Source organism: Neolamprologus brichardi, chromosome 9, assembly GCF_056152115.1.
Source record: "Neolamprologus brichardi isolate AB-2024 chromosome 9, ASM5615211v1, whole genome shotgun sequence".
Classification (NCBI taxonomy): domain Eukaryota; kingdom Metazoa; phylum Chordata; class Actinopteri; order Cichliformes; family Cichlidae; genus Neolamprologus; species Neolamprologus brichardi.
Genome location: NC_142112.1, coordinates 2,791,934 through 2,811,800, shown reverse-complemented (window position 1 = coordinate 2,811,800; position 19,867 = coordinate 2,791,934). Strand labels below are relative to the sequence as shown.

Sequence of the window (19,867 nt, the reverse complement as noted above, 5' to 3'; positions counted from 1 at the left end):
CATCGTCTTTAGAGACTGAATCAGTTTTAATATCCAATGCTAATAAAGCAAAACCAAAACGAAAAGCATGAATCCATTGAGATGATAGTAATTTTACTGTTAGCAGATGAAACGCACACATAGAGGTGGCTGTGGCTCAGAGAGGGTAGAGCAGGTCTGCTAATCAGAGGTTTGATGGTTTGATTCCTTGCTGCTCCAAGTACCCTTGGGCACCTCCCAATGTATCGAGAGTGTGCGTAAAATAATTATAAAGCACTTGATGGCATAGAATAAAAAACGGCATGTATATGAATAAATTGGGGAGTCTTGTAAAATTCCCATTTTGAGCTCCCATAAGGAGAAAAGTGTCACCACAAAGGTACTCGAATTCTTAACTGGCTACCATGGACTGCCTTTATGTGACATGAGTAAGTGTGCAGTTTAAAAAAATCAACCTACCAACAAATCGGACGGCTCTGCGTATGAAGGAATTGAAGTTGCAGCCAGCTGCGTTGATGTTAGCCTCACCGCCACCGCCGAGCTTTCTCCGAGACAGACAGCAAAACAGGATGGCCTCTCCGATCATTATCTGTCAACACAACAACTCACCTGTTACGTCTGCTCACAGATGAGGAGACACTCAGAAAATCCTGACTATAAATCTCTGCCAAGGTGGTTCTGACATCATCAGCCAGTTTGAGAACATGAACAGGAACTGGCTGCTTTATGTGAGCAATGTGCCACAGCTTGTTCTTTGGATTCCACTCAAAGCTCTCGGATAAACCCAGCCACGTAGCTAACGCACAAATGCACTCTGCATGGGATTACACATCTTTGCAGAACCAGAGGGATGGAAAAAATAAATATTTAGAGATTATTTAGTTTAGTTTAGTTAGTTATACTTATTGTGCCAATATTTATGTAAAAAAAGCATGTTGTATTTTTTTCACTCGATATGACAGCAGTTATTATAGAGGTTTAAGAGCTCAGGAAAGTGATCTGTGTGCCTGTGTCAGTTTGTTTGAAAGATGTGATAAAAACACAAACATTACCACACCATCTAATTGTAAATTTGCTAATCAATGCATTGTGCCAAGCGTGAAGTTTGGTGGAGGGGGATTATCAAGTGGGGTTGTTGTTTAGTTTCACTTAGTTCCAGTGAAATGAACCAAGAACAATTTAGGGATGGCCCCTTCCTTTTCCAACATGACTACAAACTGTTGCACAATTGCACATCATCCATAAAGACATGCATGATGTGGAAGAACTTGAATCCTGACCTCAACCCAATAAAACATCATTCAACTGAATTAAAGCGGCGACTGTAAGCCTTCAACATCACTGTTTGAATTCACCGATCCAGTTCTAGACGAATAGTCGAAAATTCCCATAAGCACACTCATGCTTGTGTGAAGTCTTCCCAGGAAAGTTGAGGCTGTTATAGTTGCAAAGGGGTGAACTGACATCAGATTAAACCCTGTGGATTAAGAATGGGATGTCACTTACGTTCATATGTGTGTGAAGGCAGACGAGCAAATACTTTTGACTAAATGGTGAGAGTAAATAAGGATTTTTGAGAGCTGAGTGGACAGGACAGACTGTGGTACACTATTAGTCTGTGAAGGTTCTCAGTCATTCAGGTCATCGTAGTCAAAGGAGCTTGCAAAGAAAAGCGTCTGGACTTCTTTAAGTTGCTTGAAGACGTTTCACCTTCATCCGAAAAGCTTCTTCAGTTCTAAGGTCAAATGGTGGAGAGTCCCAGATATAAACTTAGTGGGAGTTTCCCCCCACAGAGGGACAAAAGGACCCCCTGATGATCCTCTAATCACCTGAGCCAAGGTGTGAAACTGGGTGTGGGTCCCAATCAGCCAGAGTTTCAGGTGAGCTCATCCTCTCTGTCCAAAACAGAGAGGACAGATGGTTTGAAAGAGGAGTGAAAGAAGCATCTATGTCCACTGTGAGCGACCATCTTTGAACAGAGGCGGTGGTTTACGACACCAACTGTCTGCCATCTATAATCCAGTTTTGAGTTCCCTCCCCAGACGTCTTAACGCCCACTCACATCCTGGGCCATCTGACCTCAGGAATTCGCATGATAAGGTGGGGCCAGGTTTCACAATGAACTCACCCGAAACTCTGGCTGATTGGGACCCACACCCAGTTTCCTTTGGGTACACTATTAGCTTTCCCACATTTTCTTTTTTCACAAATCAGTTTGCAAACTCTAAAATTGTAAACTCTTTGCTGACACACACACAGACACTTACATAGACCCCCAAACTTTGCTCAAAGTTTGCTTGAACATGTTATTTTGGAAACCAGTTTTTATCTTTTGAAAGCATAATGTTCAGGTGAAGTCCAGAGACCTAAAGAATTCATGCCAACATATGAAGCACACGAGAGCCCAATTTATGAATTTAACAAACAGGGGCATCAGTATCGTGTGAATAAATCATACACAGGTAACTAGGTTTGTTGTCTGGGTCGACTTGGCAGAGTGGAGAGAGATGGTGAACAGTATCAGAAAGTTTGCACCACAGAACGGCCCACTTTATGGTCTATCTTTGACATCCCCTGTTATATGGAACTCGACCTAGAGATGGGACTAGGGCTCACTTCAAATAATGCTGCAACCTGGTTTTACAGAACACCAGCTGGACCTATCCATATCAATCAAAAACAGCATGCTTGGAGCCGGGTGCTGTAGCAGGGTCCATGCTGACAGGTGGTGCTAATCATGGAGTTACATCCTGGAGTACGAGAAGCTCAAAACAAGAGTCAGTAGCAGTATAAGTTGTTTGTGGTTAGCAGAGGAGATTTGGCATTTTCTTTGATGGTTGCATGTCACATTATGAATACTGCTGCTCAACCCTCAAATGCTTTTTCCTTACAAGTGTGGTAACATTTACATAAATGGATCAGGAAATATTTTTGTCACAGGAATCTCATATCAAATGATCTCTGTATGTCTGGAGTACTGAACCTGGACCTGGTGTAATTAGTGGAAGCAAGTCGGATGGCCAAAGACTGTGATTACGCCAAATTCCAAAATCTTAATATAACCATAATCTTCACTGCAGGAAATTCTGTAGATATTAAAAGTTCTTTCTCCCCCTTTGAGCTGCAACATTATGATAAGATTTTCAAAAATGCAGAACTGCCCTTTACACAAAGATGCTGCTTCTATGGGCATATGCAAAGTCGTTTTTGGCAGAGAGAACAAAGAGATGAAAAGTGTTTTCCCTAAAGCTTAGAGTCATAAACCGAGACAGAAGCATGCAATACAGGTGTCTCACCAGCATTAGGAAAAACTCAGCTCTCTGTGCACATCACACATGGCTGTTGTCAGGCATGTCAGTCGGAGACAGACTTTCCCGTCACTGTGCCTTTTGCAACTGCTGAGCATTCAAGTGCCTTGGATGTCCCTTCCTATTAGAGCTGCTGCCGACCCCTTAAGCTTTAAAGATAAAATGAGTTCAATTCTAGTTTTTTACTTTGACTTAATTCATGTTTCTCAATGTGTGACCAGAATCTCCAGAAGTCTGGGAAGAAGCAAAAACTGCAACTGCTGCAGTGGAGTTTTAAAAGCCATCTGCTGGGTCTGCATGCATTTCCTTAACATTTAGTACAGTAATGACAGAATGTTGAGTTTGAGGCTCACTTTTTTTATTTGTAGAACTTTAACAAAAGATGAAGGTTGTGGGGAAAATCTGATATAAACAAACTTGTTTCCAAAACGTCTCAAGTGTTCTCGTTGACTAACAGCTGCAGTTAGTGAGCTGATGTAAATGACTGAGGACATAGAAAAAACCTTCAATTGGAACACATCATTTCAGGTAAGAGAACTTTTGTAAAAAAAAAAAATCTGAAGATTGCAATACATGCAATAAAAATGCGAGAAATAAAATTCCAGCCAGGAAATAAAGCTTGCAGAAAGTTTAAAGTAACTTCACACGTTCATTGTCAGCAGTGTAAACTTGTGTAGAAACTGCTAGGAGAAGCAAGACCTGCAATCAAGCATTTGCCCTAAGTGGCGAAGAGTCTTTCACATGACTGTGGAGGTATTTTGATCCAGTTTCTTTACAGAATTGTTGATTCAGCCAGATTGGAGGTTTTTCTGCCATAAAAACTTTTTCTATCACAGAAACTTTGACACCTCTCCGTGAATTGCTACCTTATCGTGGTGGATGAGAGGGTTTGCTCCCTGCGCCTTAGGGGCGGAGAATGGGTCCTGACTGTCATCAGCGCTTGTGCACCAAGTGGCAGTTCAGAGTACCCAGCCTTCTTATGGTCCCTGGGTGGGGTGCTGGAAGGTGCTCCACCTGAAGACTCTGTTGTCCTTCTGGGAGACTTCAATGCTCATGTGGGTAACGACAGCAAGACCTGGAGGGGCGTGACTGGGAGGAACGGCCTCCCTGATCTGAACCCGAGTGGTGTTCTGTTATTGGACTTCTGTGCAAATCACAGTTTGGCCATAACGAACACCTTGTTCGAACATAAGAGTGTCCATAAGAGCACGTGGTACCAGGACGCTCTAGGCCGCAGTTCGATGATCGATTTTGTAATCGTATCAACAGACCTGTGACCATATGTTCTGGACATTCTGGTAAAGAGAGGGGCTGAGTTGTCAACTGATCACCACCGTGAGATCTTCAACGCACACCTCCGGCAGAGCTTCAACAGCATTCCGAGGGAGACTGGGGACATTGAGTACGAATAGACCATGTTCAGTATCTCCATTGCCGAAGCTGCTGCATTGAGCTGCGGCCGCAAGGTGGTTGGTGCCTGTTGTGGTGGTAACCCCCGAACCAAATGGTGGACACCAGAGGTGAAGGGAGCCACCAGGCTGAAGAAGGAGTCTTATCAGGCTTGGTTAGCCTGTGGGACTCCGGAGGCAGTTGACAGGTACTGACAGGCCAAGCGGAATGCAGCTCGGGCAGTGGCTGAAGCAAAAACTCTGGTGTAGGAGGAGTTCAGAGAGGCCATGGAAAAAGACTTTCAGACTGCCTCGAAGAGATTCTGGCAAACCGTCAGGCATCTCAGGAGGGGAAAGCGGTGCTCTACCTGCACTGTGTATAGTGCTGGCGCGGCACTACTGACTTCGATGGAGAAAATTGTAGGGAGGTGGAAGGAATACTTCGAGGACCTCCTTAATCCCACTGACACGTCTTCCGAGGAGGAAGCAGAGTCTCGGGATGAGGGGGATGACCCGCCAATTTCCAGGGGTGAGGTCACAGAGGCAGTTAAACAACTCCTTGGTGGCAGAGCCCCTGGTGTTGATGAGGTCCGCCCCGAGTTCCTGAAGGCTCTGAACGTTGTAGGGCTGTCCTGGTGACACGCCTCTACAATGTTGCGTGGAGAGCAGGGGCAGTACCCCTGGACTGGCAGACCGGGGTGGTGGTCCCCGTCTTTAAGAAGGGGGACCGGAGGGTGTGTTCCAACTACAGGGAGATCACACTCCTCAGCCTCCCTGGGAAAGTCTATGCCAGGGTGCTGAAAAGGAGAGTTCATCCGCTAGTCGAACCTCAAATACAGGAGGAACAATGCGGTTTTAATCCTGGTTGCGGAACACTGGACCAGCTCTTTATACTCTCAAGGATACTTGAGGGTGCATGGGAGTTTGCCCAACCAGTCTGCATGTGTTTTGTGGACTTGGAGAAGGCATTCAACCGTGCCCCTCGCGGGGTCTTGTGGGAGGTGCTACGGGAGTATGGGGTGTCTGGCCCATTGCTATGGGCCATTCGATCGCTATAAAACCATTGCAAGAGCTTGGTTCGCATTGCCGGCAATAAGCCGGACTCGTCCCCGGTGGGTGATGGGCTCCGCCAGGGCTGCCCTTTGTCACCAATTCTGTTCATAATTTTTATGGACAGGATTTCTAGGTGCATCCAAGTGGCGGAGGGCTTTTACTTCGGTGGCCTCAGAATCTCATCTATGCTTTTCGCAGATGATGTGGTTCTGTTGGCTTCATCCGGTGATGGCCTCCAGCTCGCACTGGAATGGTTCACAGCCGAGTGTGAAGCAGCGGGAATGAGGATCAGCACCTCCAAATCTGAGGCCATGGTTCTCAGCCGGAAAATGGTGGAGTGCCCACTCCGGGTTGGGGATGAGTTCCTGCCCCAAGTGGAGGAGTTCAAGTATCTTGGGGTCTTGTTCGCGAGTGATAGGAGAAGGGAGCCGGAGATCGACAGACAGATTGGTGCTGCGGCCGCAGTGATGCGGACGCTGCACTGGTCTGTCGAGGTGAAGAAAGAGCTGAGTGTAAAAGCGAAGCTCTCAATTTACCGGTCGATATACATCCCTACCCTCACCTATGGCCACGAGCTGTGGGTAATGACCGAAAGAACGAGATCGTGGAAACAAGCGGCGTAAATGAGCTTTTTTCAAAGGGTGGCTGGCCTCTCCCTTAGAGATAGGGTGAGAAGTTCAGCCCTCTGGGAGAGGCTCAGAGTAGAGCCGCTGCTCCTCCACATCGAAAGGAGCCAGCTGAGGTGGTTCATGCATCTGAAAAGGGTGCCTCCTGGGCGCCTCCTGGGTGAGGTGTTCCGGGCACGTCCCACTGGGAGGAGGCCCCGGGGCAGGCCCAGGACACGCTGGAGAGCTTATATCTCTCGGCTGGCCTGGGAACGCCTTGGTGTTCCCCCAGATAAGCTAGAGTAGGTGGCTGGGAAGAAGGAAGTCTGGGCTTCCCTGCTTAGGCTGGTGCCCCCGCGACCTGGCCCCAGATAAAGCGGAAGAAGATGGATGGATGGATGGATGGAGAAACTTTGAAGCCACTTTGAAGCCAAGGATTTTCTGGTAGTGGACAGAATTCAGAACAATGCACCGATCAACGCCGACTCTGCATTCACCAACGAGCTGAATCAGTTCTACACCCGTTTTGAGGTTAGCCAGGCGGCTAATGCTATCTACCACCTGACTACCGAGGACAGTGACGTCATCAGCGAGAGACTGGTGACCAGCATCGCGGAGCATGACGTCCGGGCGGCACTGAGGAGAGTGAACACAAGGAAAGCGGCGGGGCCAGACGGCATCACCGGCTGTCTGCTGTGCTGCTATGCTGACCAGCTAGCAGGTGTGTTCACTTCCATCTTCAACGAGTCCCTGGCGAAGTCTGTGGTCCCCACATGCTTCAAAAGATCCACCATCATCCCTGTGCCCAAGAACAGCAAACCCTCATCCCTGAACGATTACCGGCCAGTTGCACTGACCTCGGTAGTAATGAAGGTGTTTGAGAGGCTGCTGAAGAACATCATCTCCTCCTCCATCCCAGACACCACAGATCCGCTCCAGTTCGCCTACCGACCCAACAGATCCACATCGCCCACGTCCTGCACACCACCCTCAGCCACGTGGACAAGAAACAGGGTAACTATGTGAGAATGCTGTTTGTTGATTACAGTTCAGCGTTTAACACAATAGTGCCCAGCAGACTGTTCACAAAGCTCAGGGATCTGGGACTCAACAGCCGTCTGTGTGCGTGGGTGTTGGACTTCCTCACTGGCAGAACTCAGGTGGTGAGGGTGGGTAGATGCATCTCTAACAGCATCACCATCAACACAGGAGCACCACAGGGATGTGTCCTCTCGCCACTGCTCTACTCCCCCTACACTTCAGACTGTGTGGCCACTCATGGCTCCAACACCCTTGTGAAGTTTGCTGACGACACAGTGGTGTTGGGTGCCATCTCCAACAATGATGAGGCGGCCTACATGGACGAAGTGAAGAATCTGGCATCATGGTGCCAGGACAACCACCTCCAGCTGAACGTCGGCAAGACCAAGGAGCTGGTGGTGGACTTCAGAAGGAGTCAGCACAGAGACTACAAGCCCATTATCATAAATGGAGCTCCAGTGGAGAGGGTGCAGTCCTTCAAGTATCTCAGTGTCCACATCTCCTCAGACCTGACATGGTCTGCCCACATTCAGGTCCAGACCAAAAGGGCTAGGCAGCACCTGTACCACCTACGACAACTGAGGAAGTTCAGGGTCTCTCCAAAGATCCTCAGGATTTTCTATACAGGCGCTGTGGAGAGCATCCTCACACAGAACATCACATCGTGGTTTGGGAACAGCTGTGTGAAGGACCAAAAAGCTCTCCAGAGAGTGATCCGTACAGCAGAACGCTGCTGGATTGCCATCCTGGCAACAAACTGTTCCAACTTCTGCAATCTGGTAGAAGGTTCCGCATCATCCGGGCAAGGACAGAGAGACTCAAGAGGAGCTTCTATCCCCTAGCCCGAAACACACACACCCGCCCTCTCACATCATCTATAATTGACTGAGACAGGACTCTCTTCCAGACACTCTAAACCCAGGCACAATGTACATTTCAAATTCCTTTAATTTTAAATATGTTTATATTGTCTATTCTGTCTATTCCCCCTTTTTGCACATGTCGAGGAGCGTGTCAGGTTACATTTCACTGTGTGTTATACTTGTATAACTATGCATGTAACAAAGAAAGAACCTTGAACCTTGAACTCCAATGAACTCAGTGAAGATCTAAGAAGAAAACTTGTAGAATCAAAGTTGGAAAGGTTTCCTGGACCATTTCCAAATAATGTAATATCAGCTGTTCACAGGCACCCACTAGAGTACGCTGGGCCCTCAGGCCCCCCTCATGAAGTCAGTTTCTGATTCCTTGATCAGAGACAGTTTAACATTGTCCTGGGGGTCGTCTCATTGTTGCCACTCTAGCACACATGTTAATTAATACCTGTTAATTTCACCAACACTTCTGCTACTTAACTGAGGTTTAACTGACATGATCCTTCCTTAAATCTGTTTGAGCATTTTATTATTAACAGCTTTTACAGCTCTTTATTGATATATTATGTGTTCGAGTTCTGTATTATTTTGTTTTCTGTTAATAATTTTATTCTGCATTTCCCTGAACTTCTTGTTGTCTTAAGATGATTTTTATTGTATTGTTATTTGTGACTTTAGTTCTTAGTTTTCTGTGACTTCAGCTTTGTTAGATGTCCTCACCCTGTTTTTGGTCATGGTCCCTCATCACATTCCTTGTGTCCTTGTGCTTGTTTGTCTGTGTTTGTGGGCGGGACTCATCACAGGTTCCCGTCTGTGGCCGAACACACCTGCTCTAATCACCCACCTGATGATCTCATCAAGAAGCCACTACTTAACGTAGCGGCTGAGACTTTGTCTTCACTGGACCATCGAGCTAATCGGTTAGTTAAAACCGTGCTCCTGCAACTCCAGAGCCTCCGGGCTAGAACCAGCAGACTGAGAGACAGCTTCGTCCATCAGGCTGTCAGGAAGCTGAAGTCTCTCCCTCCTCCGTCCCTCTCGACTCTCACACACATGAACTCCAGACCTGCATCCAGCTCCTCCCTCTGAATCCAACACCGCCCTTTCACTGACTGCCCCACCCCCACTTGCACATGAACTCTGACACTAGTTGGTGTTTTTATCAGGTAGTATTCATTGCATTTTCCAATTGCACCTGTATGCAATCTTAACTTATATTATTGCATTACTGGAATAATCTTCCAGTTGATATTCCCGTGTCTGAATTTATTCAATCTTTTAAATTACGATCAATAACTTATTTATTTAACTTAGCACTGCCGATTAATTAGCGCTCTGTTTCATCTGGTAGTGTATTTTGCACTTCCTTAAGTGATTTCAATTTTATGTAATTTTAATTTAGTTTCCTACTAATGTATTATTGAGAAGCACTTTGATGTACCTCTGGTCTTTGTGCTACATAAATAAAGTTGTATCGTATTGTAACTGTTGTACATACAGTGGCTTGCAAAAGTATTCGACCCCATTGAACTTTCCCACATTTTGTCACATTACAGCCACAAACATGAATCAATTTTATTGGAATTCCACGTGAAAGACCAACACAAAGTGGTGAACATGAGAGAAGTAGAATAAAAATCATACATGATTCCAAACATTTCTTACAAATAAATAACTGCAAAGTGGGGTGTGCGTAATTATTCAGTCCCCTTTGGTCTGAGTGCAGTCAGTTGCTCATAGACGTTGCCTGATGAGTGCTAATGACTAAATAGAGTGCACCTGTGTGTAATCTAATGTCAGTACAAATACAGCTGCTGTGTGACGGCCTCAGAGGTTGTTTAAGAGAATATTGGGAGCAACAACACCATGAAGTCCAAAGAACACACCAGACAGGTCAGGCATAAAGTTATTGAGAAATTTAAAGCATGCTTAGGCTACAAAAAGATTTCCCTTGAACATCCCACGGAGCACTGTTCAAGCAATCATTCAGGAATGGAAGGAGTATGGCACAACTGTAAACCTACCAAGACAAGGCCGTCCACCTAAACTCACAGGCCGAACAAGGAGCTGATCAGAAATGCAGCCAAGAGGCCCATGGTGACTCTGGACGAGCTGCAGAGATCTACAGCTCAGGTGGGGAATCTGTCCATAGGACAACTATTAGTGGTGCACTGCACAAAGTTGGCCTTAATGGAAGAGTGGCAAGAAGAAAGCCATTGTTAACAGAAACCATAAGAAGTCCCATTTGCACTTTGCCACAAGCCATGTGGGGGACACAGCAAACATGTGGAAGAAGGTGCTCTGGTCACATGAGACCAAAATGGAACTTTTTGGCTAAAATGCAAAACGCTGCACATCACTCTGAACACACCATCCCCACTGTCAGATATGGTGGTGGCAGCATCATGCTCTGGGGGGGCTTCTCTTCAGCAGGGACAGGAAGCTGGTCAGAGTTGATGGGAAGATGGATGGAGCCAAATACAGGACAGCCTTGGAAGAAAACCTCTTGGAGTCTGCAAAAGACTTGAGACTGGGGCAGAGGTTCACCTTCCAGCAGGACAACGACCCTGAACATAAAGCCAGGGCAACAATGGGATGGTTTACAACAAAACATATCCATGTGTTAGAACGGCCCAGTCAAAGTCCAGATCTAAATCCAATCAAGAATCTGTGGCAAGATCTGAAAACTGCTGTTCACAAACGCTGTCCATCTAATCTGACTGAGCTGGAGCTGTTTCAAAGAAGAATGGGCAAAGATTTCAGTCTGTAGATGTGCAAAGCTGGTAGAGACAGACCCTAAAAGACTGGCAGCTGCAACTGCAGCAAAAGGTGGTTCTACAAAGTATCGACTCAGGGGGCTGAATAATTTCGCACACCCCACTTTGCAGTTATTTATTTGTAAAAATGTTTGGAATCATGTCTGATTTTCGTTCCACTTCTCACGTGTTCACCACTTTGTGTTGGTCTTTCACGTGGAATTCCAATAAAATTGATTCATGTTTGTGACTGTAATGTGACAAAATGTGGGAAAGTTCAAGGGGGCTGATTACTTTTGCAAGCCAGTGTATATCACTTCACTGTAAATAAATGCACTGGGCTGTAATCTCCCGAGTCCTGCACTTGAGTTGTCCAGGTCTGGAGTCCCACTGCCTGTTAGCTTTGACAGTTTTCTCAGAGGTTTTCTGGTAATTTGATTTGTGATAAAGATGATGGACACCCAGAGGAAAAAATGCAGATCTCTTCCCCTTCTTTCTAATTTACATTTTACCATGGTTGTGTTTTTATACTATAAAACCTAAGACTAGAGCACCTCCATAATGACTGCTAAAGGCTATTTTGCACTGTTTCAAGACTTAAAATAAGGCAAGTGTGAAGCCTTACTGTGATGGCAGGTCCAGCAAAGGCCAGGCTGAGCAACATCAGGAAGGGGATGACCTCGTGGTTGGGGTCAATGTAGGGCAGGCTTAGGCTGCGGTCATGACAGTTGAAGCCAGACTTCACTGGCTTGAACACATCCGTCCACTCCAGGAAGTACAGACTCACCACAGATGAGACCAGGATGGGCAGCTACACACAGACACAACATGAGCAGACAGAGAAAATGAGGCGTTAGTTCAAAGTCATAAACAGCAAGAGCTTCAGCAGATTGCCACTGAATAGCTAAACAGCCAGTCAAAGCTGCAAATGCCCATATGAACCCGTGGGTCAATGAGCGCATTAACATTTCATTTCATAATAAGAACAACAACATAGAAAGGTCAGGATGGACGGACGGTTATGCAAGATGGCACGTGGACTTAATTCCTCTTATTAATTACATCCCAACAAACAAAATGAGGTCTTAAGACAACATGTTCAGTTCAATCCCAACTATAAAATAAGGTCAGAGTTATAAATGTGGTATTTACTTTTTCAATTCAGCAAATGGAAGTGCTCGCTGTACTCAACCAGTTACATAAATATCTGCTTTACACAGTGAGCTAGGGACATTGTTTTTACCATTCACTCCACTCAAGAGCACTAAGGTAGCAGAACTGTGAAGCTGAGAGGAGGTTTATGTGTGCAAACGGGAGCATACTCGGTTTTCCTTTCGACATTCTTCACCAGAGTCCAACTGCCAGTGCCCAGTACCATAACATCTCGGTGCCCAGCATGGCCCATCTAACCACACTCTGCTTGGCAGATGAGCAGTGGGTTTTACCAAGAAGAAAAACTATAATATGGGGAAAATATGAAGTACCATATTTGATATTGCTTTAGTGTTTTTTGTTTTCTTTCAGTCCATCTGTTTTATGAAACGCCACCGAGTCAGTCTGACTGCATTTAGCTGGATTTGAGCAAATAGTGTGAATCAATCTGTGGTGGGGCGTGGTCTGCGTTGCCGTAAACACTAGTGATGTGTGATACCACTGATTTTCTTTCCGATCCGATACCAAGTAATATCCAGGGTGGTATCGACGATACTGATCCGATACTTTGTACAAAAACTTGTTTTATTTATTGTATCTCAAATTATAGCATCATAATGATTACAGGACATTAGATTACTTGTTCTTATCACTTAATAATGCAGAGTTCATCATATAGAAATAAAAAAACTGAAGTTGTGCTATTTGAACACCTTGCCTGCCTGCAGCACTAAAGGACTCCGTGAGAGACGTCTGTCTCACCCTAGCAGCACCTGTCCCTGTCCTCCTCTTCAGTTCGCCTCAACATACGCTCGTCATATTCTGTGATATGATTTACTCTGAGGTGTTTGACAAGGTTAGTGATGTTGCTACAACCATACATCCCAACCCTCCCGATTTTTCCAGGAGAATACCGAATTTCAGTGCCCCTCCCGAAAATCTCCGGAGCCACCATTCTCCCGAATTTCTCCCGATTTTCCACCCGGACAACAAAATTGAAAAACCATGTTGCAGAATTCATAGAGGGCCCAGCCAACTCCAGTCTCCAACAATGGCGGCAGCGACTTAGTTTTAATATTACTCTTATTTCTCTTTCTGGGTCGCAAAAAAACTTTTAACATATTTTCAGGTGAGAATGTAGCTGTGTAAACTTCAAATATCTGAGCCGACACATCGTTTTCTAACCCCCGCAGTCTTTCGCTACTCGGGTTAAACATGATATATAAGTCACTTTGATAATTAAAAATGCTATTGTTGGGCTTTTTCAGTGTTTTATTTGTTCGTGAGTAAATCGGTTTGGCTGAGATTAAAGTTATTAGATTAGATTAAATTAAACTTTATTAATCTCTTGGGAGGTTCCTCCGGGGTTTTCACACAACTGAATAAACGTCAAACAGAAAATGATTAAACAGAAGAGTCAGCGCCCGGTTATATTTTATACTCTTCGAGCACTTTTTTGCCACATGTATCGCAAACCACGTCTCAGCTATTTGTGGAGGTAAAATAAGTCCGCACGTGACTACGATTACGCTCAACTATTGTTGTGAGTGCGCACGCCAAGGGGCTGCGAGACATTTATACAGCCGTATTTCGCACATGACTATGAAAGGCGGAAGAGGAAGTAGTTCCTTTGAATGTAGACAATCCGAATGTTATAGTTTCTTTCCACTGTGTTCCTGTTAATGATAAACTACAAATTTACTCTAAATTACTAAAATATCGATATTTTAATGTGAGAATCGATTCTAGAACATAAATGATTGGTATCGGAGGAATCGATATTTCAGGATCGATACGCACATCACTAGTCATCACGCCCGCCGAGTTAAAGCACGGGGCCTCAGGTGTGTGGGGGTGTTTTCTGTGGTGAGAAGAGTGAATAAAATGGCTCTGCATGTTGATCTGTGGTCCCGCCGTGCCTTATTCTCACCACACAATCCAGCTGCTTCTGTCCTGTTTCATCAATGAACACTAGTATCCCAGTGCTACTGGTAGCATAAACAAGCCTCATACTACCTCTGCCAGGTTTTAAAGATGATGTGTATATATTCTTTTCTTTGTAGAAAGCAAAGCAGTTCTCCCTGTTTGCAGTTGGAATGACATTCATTCATTCTTGACAATTATTTCTCGTGTTCTTTAATAAAATAACAAGACAGTTACCATCATAAAAGAAGGTGCACAATAAAAACAGATGAATGAGCCATTACAAGTCATTAAAATGCTTGTCTTATTACTTGGCCTGGAAATTTGAGCATCTAATGTTGCTCTGCTGAGATTTTTGTAATCAAGACATAATAAGAAAGAAATGAAAATCCCAACATTAAACACACAAACTCACAAACAACACTCTGAAGGTGTGCTGTGTCAGCAAAACTGAACACACTAACACCAGAACAGGAAGTAAATACAACAGGAAACAAGAGATAAACACAGAGACGCAGACGCTGGAACGAGGACGTAACTCGTCATCATCAGTGGCACGCCAGTGGAGAGAGTGGACAGTTTCCGATACCTGGGTGTCCACATCACTCAGGACCTGTCATGGTCCTGCCACATCCACACTCTGGTTAAGAAAGCCCGTCAGCGTCTCTTCTTCCTCAGAAGACTTAGAGACTTCCATCTGCCACTGAAGGTGCTCAAGAACTTCTACTGCTGCACCATCGAGAGCGTCCTGACGGCAAACATCTGCACCTGGTTTGGGAACAGCACCAAGCAGGACAGACGAGATCTGCAAAGAGTGGTGTGCTCGGCCGAACGCATCATTCAATCAGAGCTCCCTGACCTGCTGTCCATCTACACCAAGCGGTGCAAGTCCAAAGCTAGGAAGATTATGATGGACCTCTCCCATCCCAACAATGGATTCTTCTCACTGTTGAGGTCTGGGAAGCGCTTCCGCTCCCTTAAGGCCAAAACAGAGAGAATGAGGAGGAGCTTCTTCCCCCAGGCTATTCGGGCCTGAACCAGTGTAGGACTGGACTCTCACACACATCACATCACCACACACACCACCACACATTTCCTACAATCCTATAATTCCTATAATTTATAATCTTGATAATCTCTTTCTGCTATTTGCACATTTTTTTTTACTGTAAATTTCTAAGTTAATTTGTAAATTTTGTAGTAACCTGTAAATTGTAAATACTGTAAAACTTTTTTCTGTCATTTAATGGTCGGGCATTGTACAGCTACAAGCATTTCACCCCCGTGTCATACTGTGTATGGTTGTGTGTGTGTGACAAATAAAATTTGAATTTGAATTTGAACTCGATGAGACGTGACACATGAAACGCACAAGAAAGAAGAAATCACAAAATACAAAAGAACTGCAAGAGACTAAACCGTGGAAACATTCATCAAAGAATATTAATCATCAAAAACATAAACACTGGGTCGACAGACCAGGACCAGGACAACCCTTACATGTTCTTTACATGCCTCCAGCATTTTTGGTTCAATTTTGACCAAGTGCACCCTCATACATACACACTTCTATTAAGAATGTATAAATGGATGATTAATCCTTAATTAATGTTTCAGAGACCTGGAAGAGTGTATTGTTTAGCTTTAACAACACTGATTTTTGGATACAAACATCTATTATCAGACAATAATATGTTCTCAATTTATATTGTTTTCAAAGTGTAAGTTGCATAAACATTCTAGAACCATGTATAACAGTTACAATCATTAAACACTGTCCTCTCTTATGTCCACAGGCTCAGAGACACGGTGACCAACTGGCTGCAGCCGGAGAGACAAATGTGACTGTGAATGTGTGAGTGCAGTTTGTGGACGGGCTTCTTTGCTTCTCCTGGACCATCATCATCATCATGGGCCACCACAACCTAGCACATGCAGTAACACCATCGTCAGGTCCCAGAGCAGCTATGGACACTGGTTTCCACTCATAGGCAGGAGTGTTGGAAGTGCTGGAACCTCCTAAAAAATGGAAGGATGAAGAATCCACAGTTTGGTGGACAGAAATGAGCCGGGGCCTGAGGCACCAAATTCATCATTCCTGCCTCACCCTGTTGGGAAAAACCTTCCCACACCAGCCTCCACAGTAGATTTTTCAACAGCATTTGCAGATGACCCCCTGCCCAGTCACACCACACTCACCCAGGTGTGACGGTGCATTCACAGCCCTACAGATTCATGGACATGAAAGATAAATACTTCACAAGGACTTAGCTGCCATGCTGGAGATGGGAATGATGGACGAGTCACACAGGGCATAGTGAAGATGGGTCTATATGCTTGTGTGTGCACTACTGCGAGGTGAATGAGGTATCACACTTTCCCATGCCCGGGTCAACGACCTCCTGCATCTGTGGAGCGCTGCTCAGCGTTTACACCGGTCTGCGCAGAGTGCATTCAAACAAGCTGTGATTAGTGTTTGCTGATTAAAAATAAAAAGACTAATCAGAGCTGTGAAAGCGTCCATCTTCCTTTGATGATGCAGATTAAATATAACATGCTGGGTGAATGAATTAAGGAAGCACAATGCATGCAGGAGTCATCCATGTTTGACAGCGAGCCACCTCCACACACTGAGCTCATCCCTACGTTCCTCCCGACTCCCATTTTCTCGTCTGTTTTCCCAGCCGCTGCCAGCTTCCCTCAGCTTGTGAATATGACAAATATAGGTCAGTGACTCACGTTGCTAACACTGCAGACGAAGCTGCTCCAGGAGAAATACTGTACCCTTCGTTCTTCAAAGCCGATTTTAGCGGAATAATTTATGTCACATGGTCTCATTTCGAGAGTGCAGTATGATTTGCACAGGTCAATAGCAGCTAACTGCATTTGAAACATTTCATAGTGTCATGATTCCTTTCAGCTGTAACACACATCAATGCTTTTTCTTGGCTCACCTCCATTATTTAGAAGTCTCACAAAGGAGGAATGAATCGTACGGTTTATTGTAACCAACCCCTGAAATCAGTAAAGTTCACTGTCCTCTGTGTAATGAACAAACATTTAATTGAATTTCTCTGTTAATTGCCCAACAAAGTAATTAAATGTTTTTCAGATGCTGTGAAACATCGTGAGTTAGATGTATGCCACAAAGGAGAAGGGATGGTGCTGTTGTTCTGTGGCTAAAGCCACGTTGGATTTATTTCATTGTACAGAAATGATCCTCAGTGAATATCAGTAAATGAAGCTGAAAAGTTAAACCAGTAGATTAACTGAAGGCTTTTCAGTGAGTTTTTAGGACATCCTGATAATAATGAATTACAGTCGTCCAGCCTGGAAGTAATGAGTGCATGTTTTTCCAACATCACTCTGGGACAGGATGTTATCTTAGAAATATTCCACAAATGGAAGAAAGCAGTCCTATGTAGTACAGGCGGTCACAGGGCTGTACACAAAGATGAAAACAAACAGAAAGTTAAGTAACAAAATAGACAATATACACAATAACAAATGTTAAATGTAAATGAAAAATGTAAAATTTAGAAAGCGTTGATCAACAAAAGGCTGATTTAAACAGAAAGGTTTTTAACTGCTTTTTAAAGGATTCCACAGAGTCAACCAAACGTAGTTGTGGTGGTTGACTGTTCCACAGCCTTGGTGCCACAGACTGAAGACTGAAGGCTATTTGTGTTTAATATGTGCGCTGAAGGACATGTCCTGGTCAAAAATGACTCCAAGGTTCCTCACAGCGTTACTGGAGGCCAAGGTAATGCCATCCAGAGTAAGAATCTGGTTAGATACCATGTTTCTAAGATTTTCAGGGCCGAGTACAATAACCTCAGTTTGATCTGAATTAAGAAGCAGAAAGTTAGCGGCCATCCAGGTCTTTGTGTCTTTAAGACATTCCTGCAGTTTAACTAATTGGTGTGTGTTATCTGGCTTCATGGACAGATAGAGCTGGGTGTCATCTGCATAGCAGTGTAAATGTATGCTATGTCTTCTGATGCATAAGGCGGCTGTCAAATTCATTTTACACTGTGGGCCACATACAGTCCACTCTGACCTTACGTGGGCTGCACCAGTGACATTCTCCTTTCTGTCAGAGGAAAGAACTTACATGTTGTTTTTCTACATGATTACAAAAAAGATGCTGTGACAGAGAGAGAAATCTGTCAGTGCGACTCTTTGGAAGAAATGTGTAAACAGTTCATTGCCCAGACTGTCCAGTTTTGTTTTGTTTGTAACTGTAGCTATAAAGAAACTGACATTTCTATAGTAGAGAACCTCTGGTACCGAGGGCATTGGGGTTAAACAGGTTAATTTGTGTGGCCATAAGGGAGGTTTTTCTCTGTAGGAAAAGCAGTAAAACTGAAGAAAATACAGTTAAAAGTCCAAAATTTCAGCTTCTGTTTGTGTTTGGTGAGCAGTTAATAATTAAAAATGGCTTCAAGCGCACATTCAGGCCTGTGAGACTCAATTAGACTCTGAGCCATGGCTCTGTGGTACATGCAGATATCTCTGCTAATCAAAGACACCTTCTATCTACTTTATTTTATGTAACACTCAATACTGAACTGTAGATTTTAGACTTTTTCAAGGAAATTTTTTGTTCAGTGTTTTCATAAAAACCTTGTTTCTATGCATTTACGAGGGTAAACAAACATGAAGTTTAAGGCCTGGACAGGTTTTCCACAATGGAAAATGGGTAAAAATAAAAACGGGAGTCACTTCAGTCAGCTCCTAATTTTATAAATTCTGCCCTCAGCTTTGCCGTCTCCGATATCATTGAAATGCAGCCAGATGCTGCTCACTTTATGCTTTCCCTTGTTTCTTCACTTTTCCCCGGCACGCTTGCACTTAAATCCGGCTCCTCCATCTCTCAGTGTACCTGGAATATACCACGACACTTGCTGTCTTCGGGATGGGAATTGACAAGAATTTAGCTATTCCGATTCCATTATTGTTATTACTTATTGATTCTCATTGGGTTCTCACTAGCTCCACTTTAAGAGTTAACACCATTAGTAGGCAGCATATCAAAGACATTACATTTGTGCAAATTAATTGCATGTTGTGTGGTCAAATGTTTGTCACTTGGGGTCCTTGGCTACTTTAGCGTTAGCATGCTGTCTGTGCAGATGCTTGCGAAGAGTGTTAGAAGCATTATGCAGCTGTTTCTGTCCTGCATGCAGTTTGCACATCGATAGGCAAGCAGACTAATGATTCCAAGGACTCTCCATGGATTTTCAGCAGGGATTCAGCTCCCACATACAAACATACCATATCCCGGATATAGTTGTATCATGGGCCACATGTACGTTTGACACCCCTGGCCTAAGGGAAACCTATATAATGTAATGTAACCGTCTCTAAAGCTGTTTTTGTACTGTGACCTCATTGAAACTCTTCAAATAAACCATTCAGATGATCTGTTAGCTGTTTGACAACTACTGTAGGAAGGTTGGAGATTGGCCTATAATTAGCTAAGACTGCTGGGTCTAGAGATGCTTTTTGAGTAAAGGTTTAACTACAGCCAGCTTGAAGGCCTGTGGTACATAGCTGATTATTAGAGATAGTTGATCATATTTAAGATCGAAGAATTAATTAATGGCAGGAGTTCTTTGAGCAGTTTTGTAGGAATGGGGTCTAAAAGACACGTTGATGGTTTGGAGGAAGTAATTATTGAAGTTAACTCAGAAAGATCGATTGGAGAAAAAGAGTCTAATTTAACATCAATGGTACTAAGAGTAGCTGTAGATAATATTACATCTGTGGGATGATTATTGGTAA

General features: G+C 44.2%; 1 protein-coding gene across 1 annotated transcript in view; it reads right to left on the bottom strand.

Annotated features, from left to right (window-relative positions):
• The window catches only part of plppr4b (phospholipid phosphatase related 4b), a 56,086-nt gene that overhangs the window by 18,741 nt on the left and 17,478 nt on the right, over positions 1–19,867 (bottom strand). Inside the window, exons 2-3 of the mRNA XM_006805164.3 lie at positions 11,631–11,816; positions 439–568 (exon numbers count right to left, since the gene is read on the bottom strand). Coding sequence (XP_006805227.1) covers positions 439–568; positions 11,631–11,816 — 316 coding nt within the window. The remainder of the gene's footprint in view (positions 1–438; positions 569–11,630; positions 11,817–19,867) is intronic.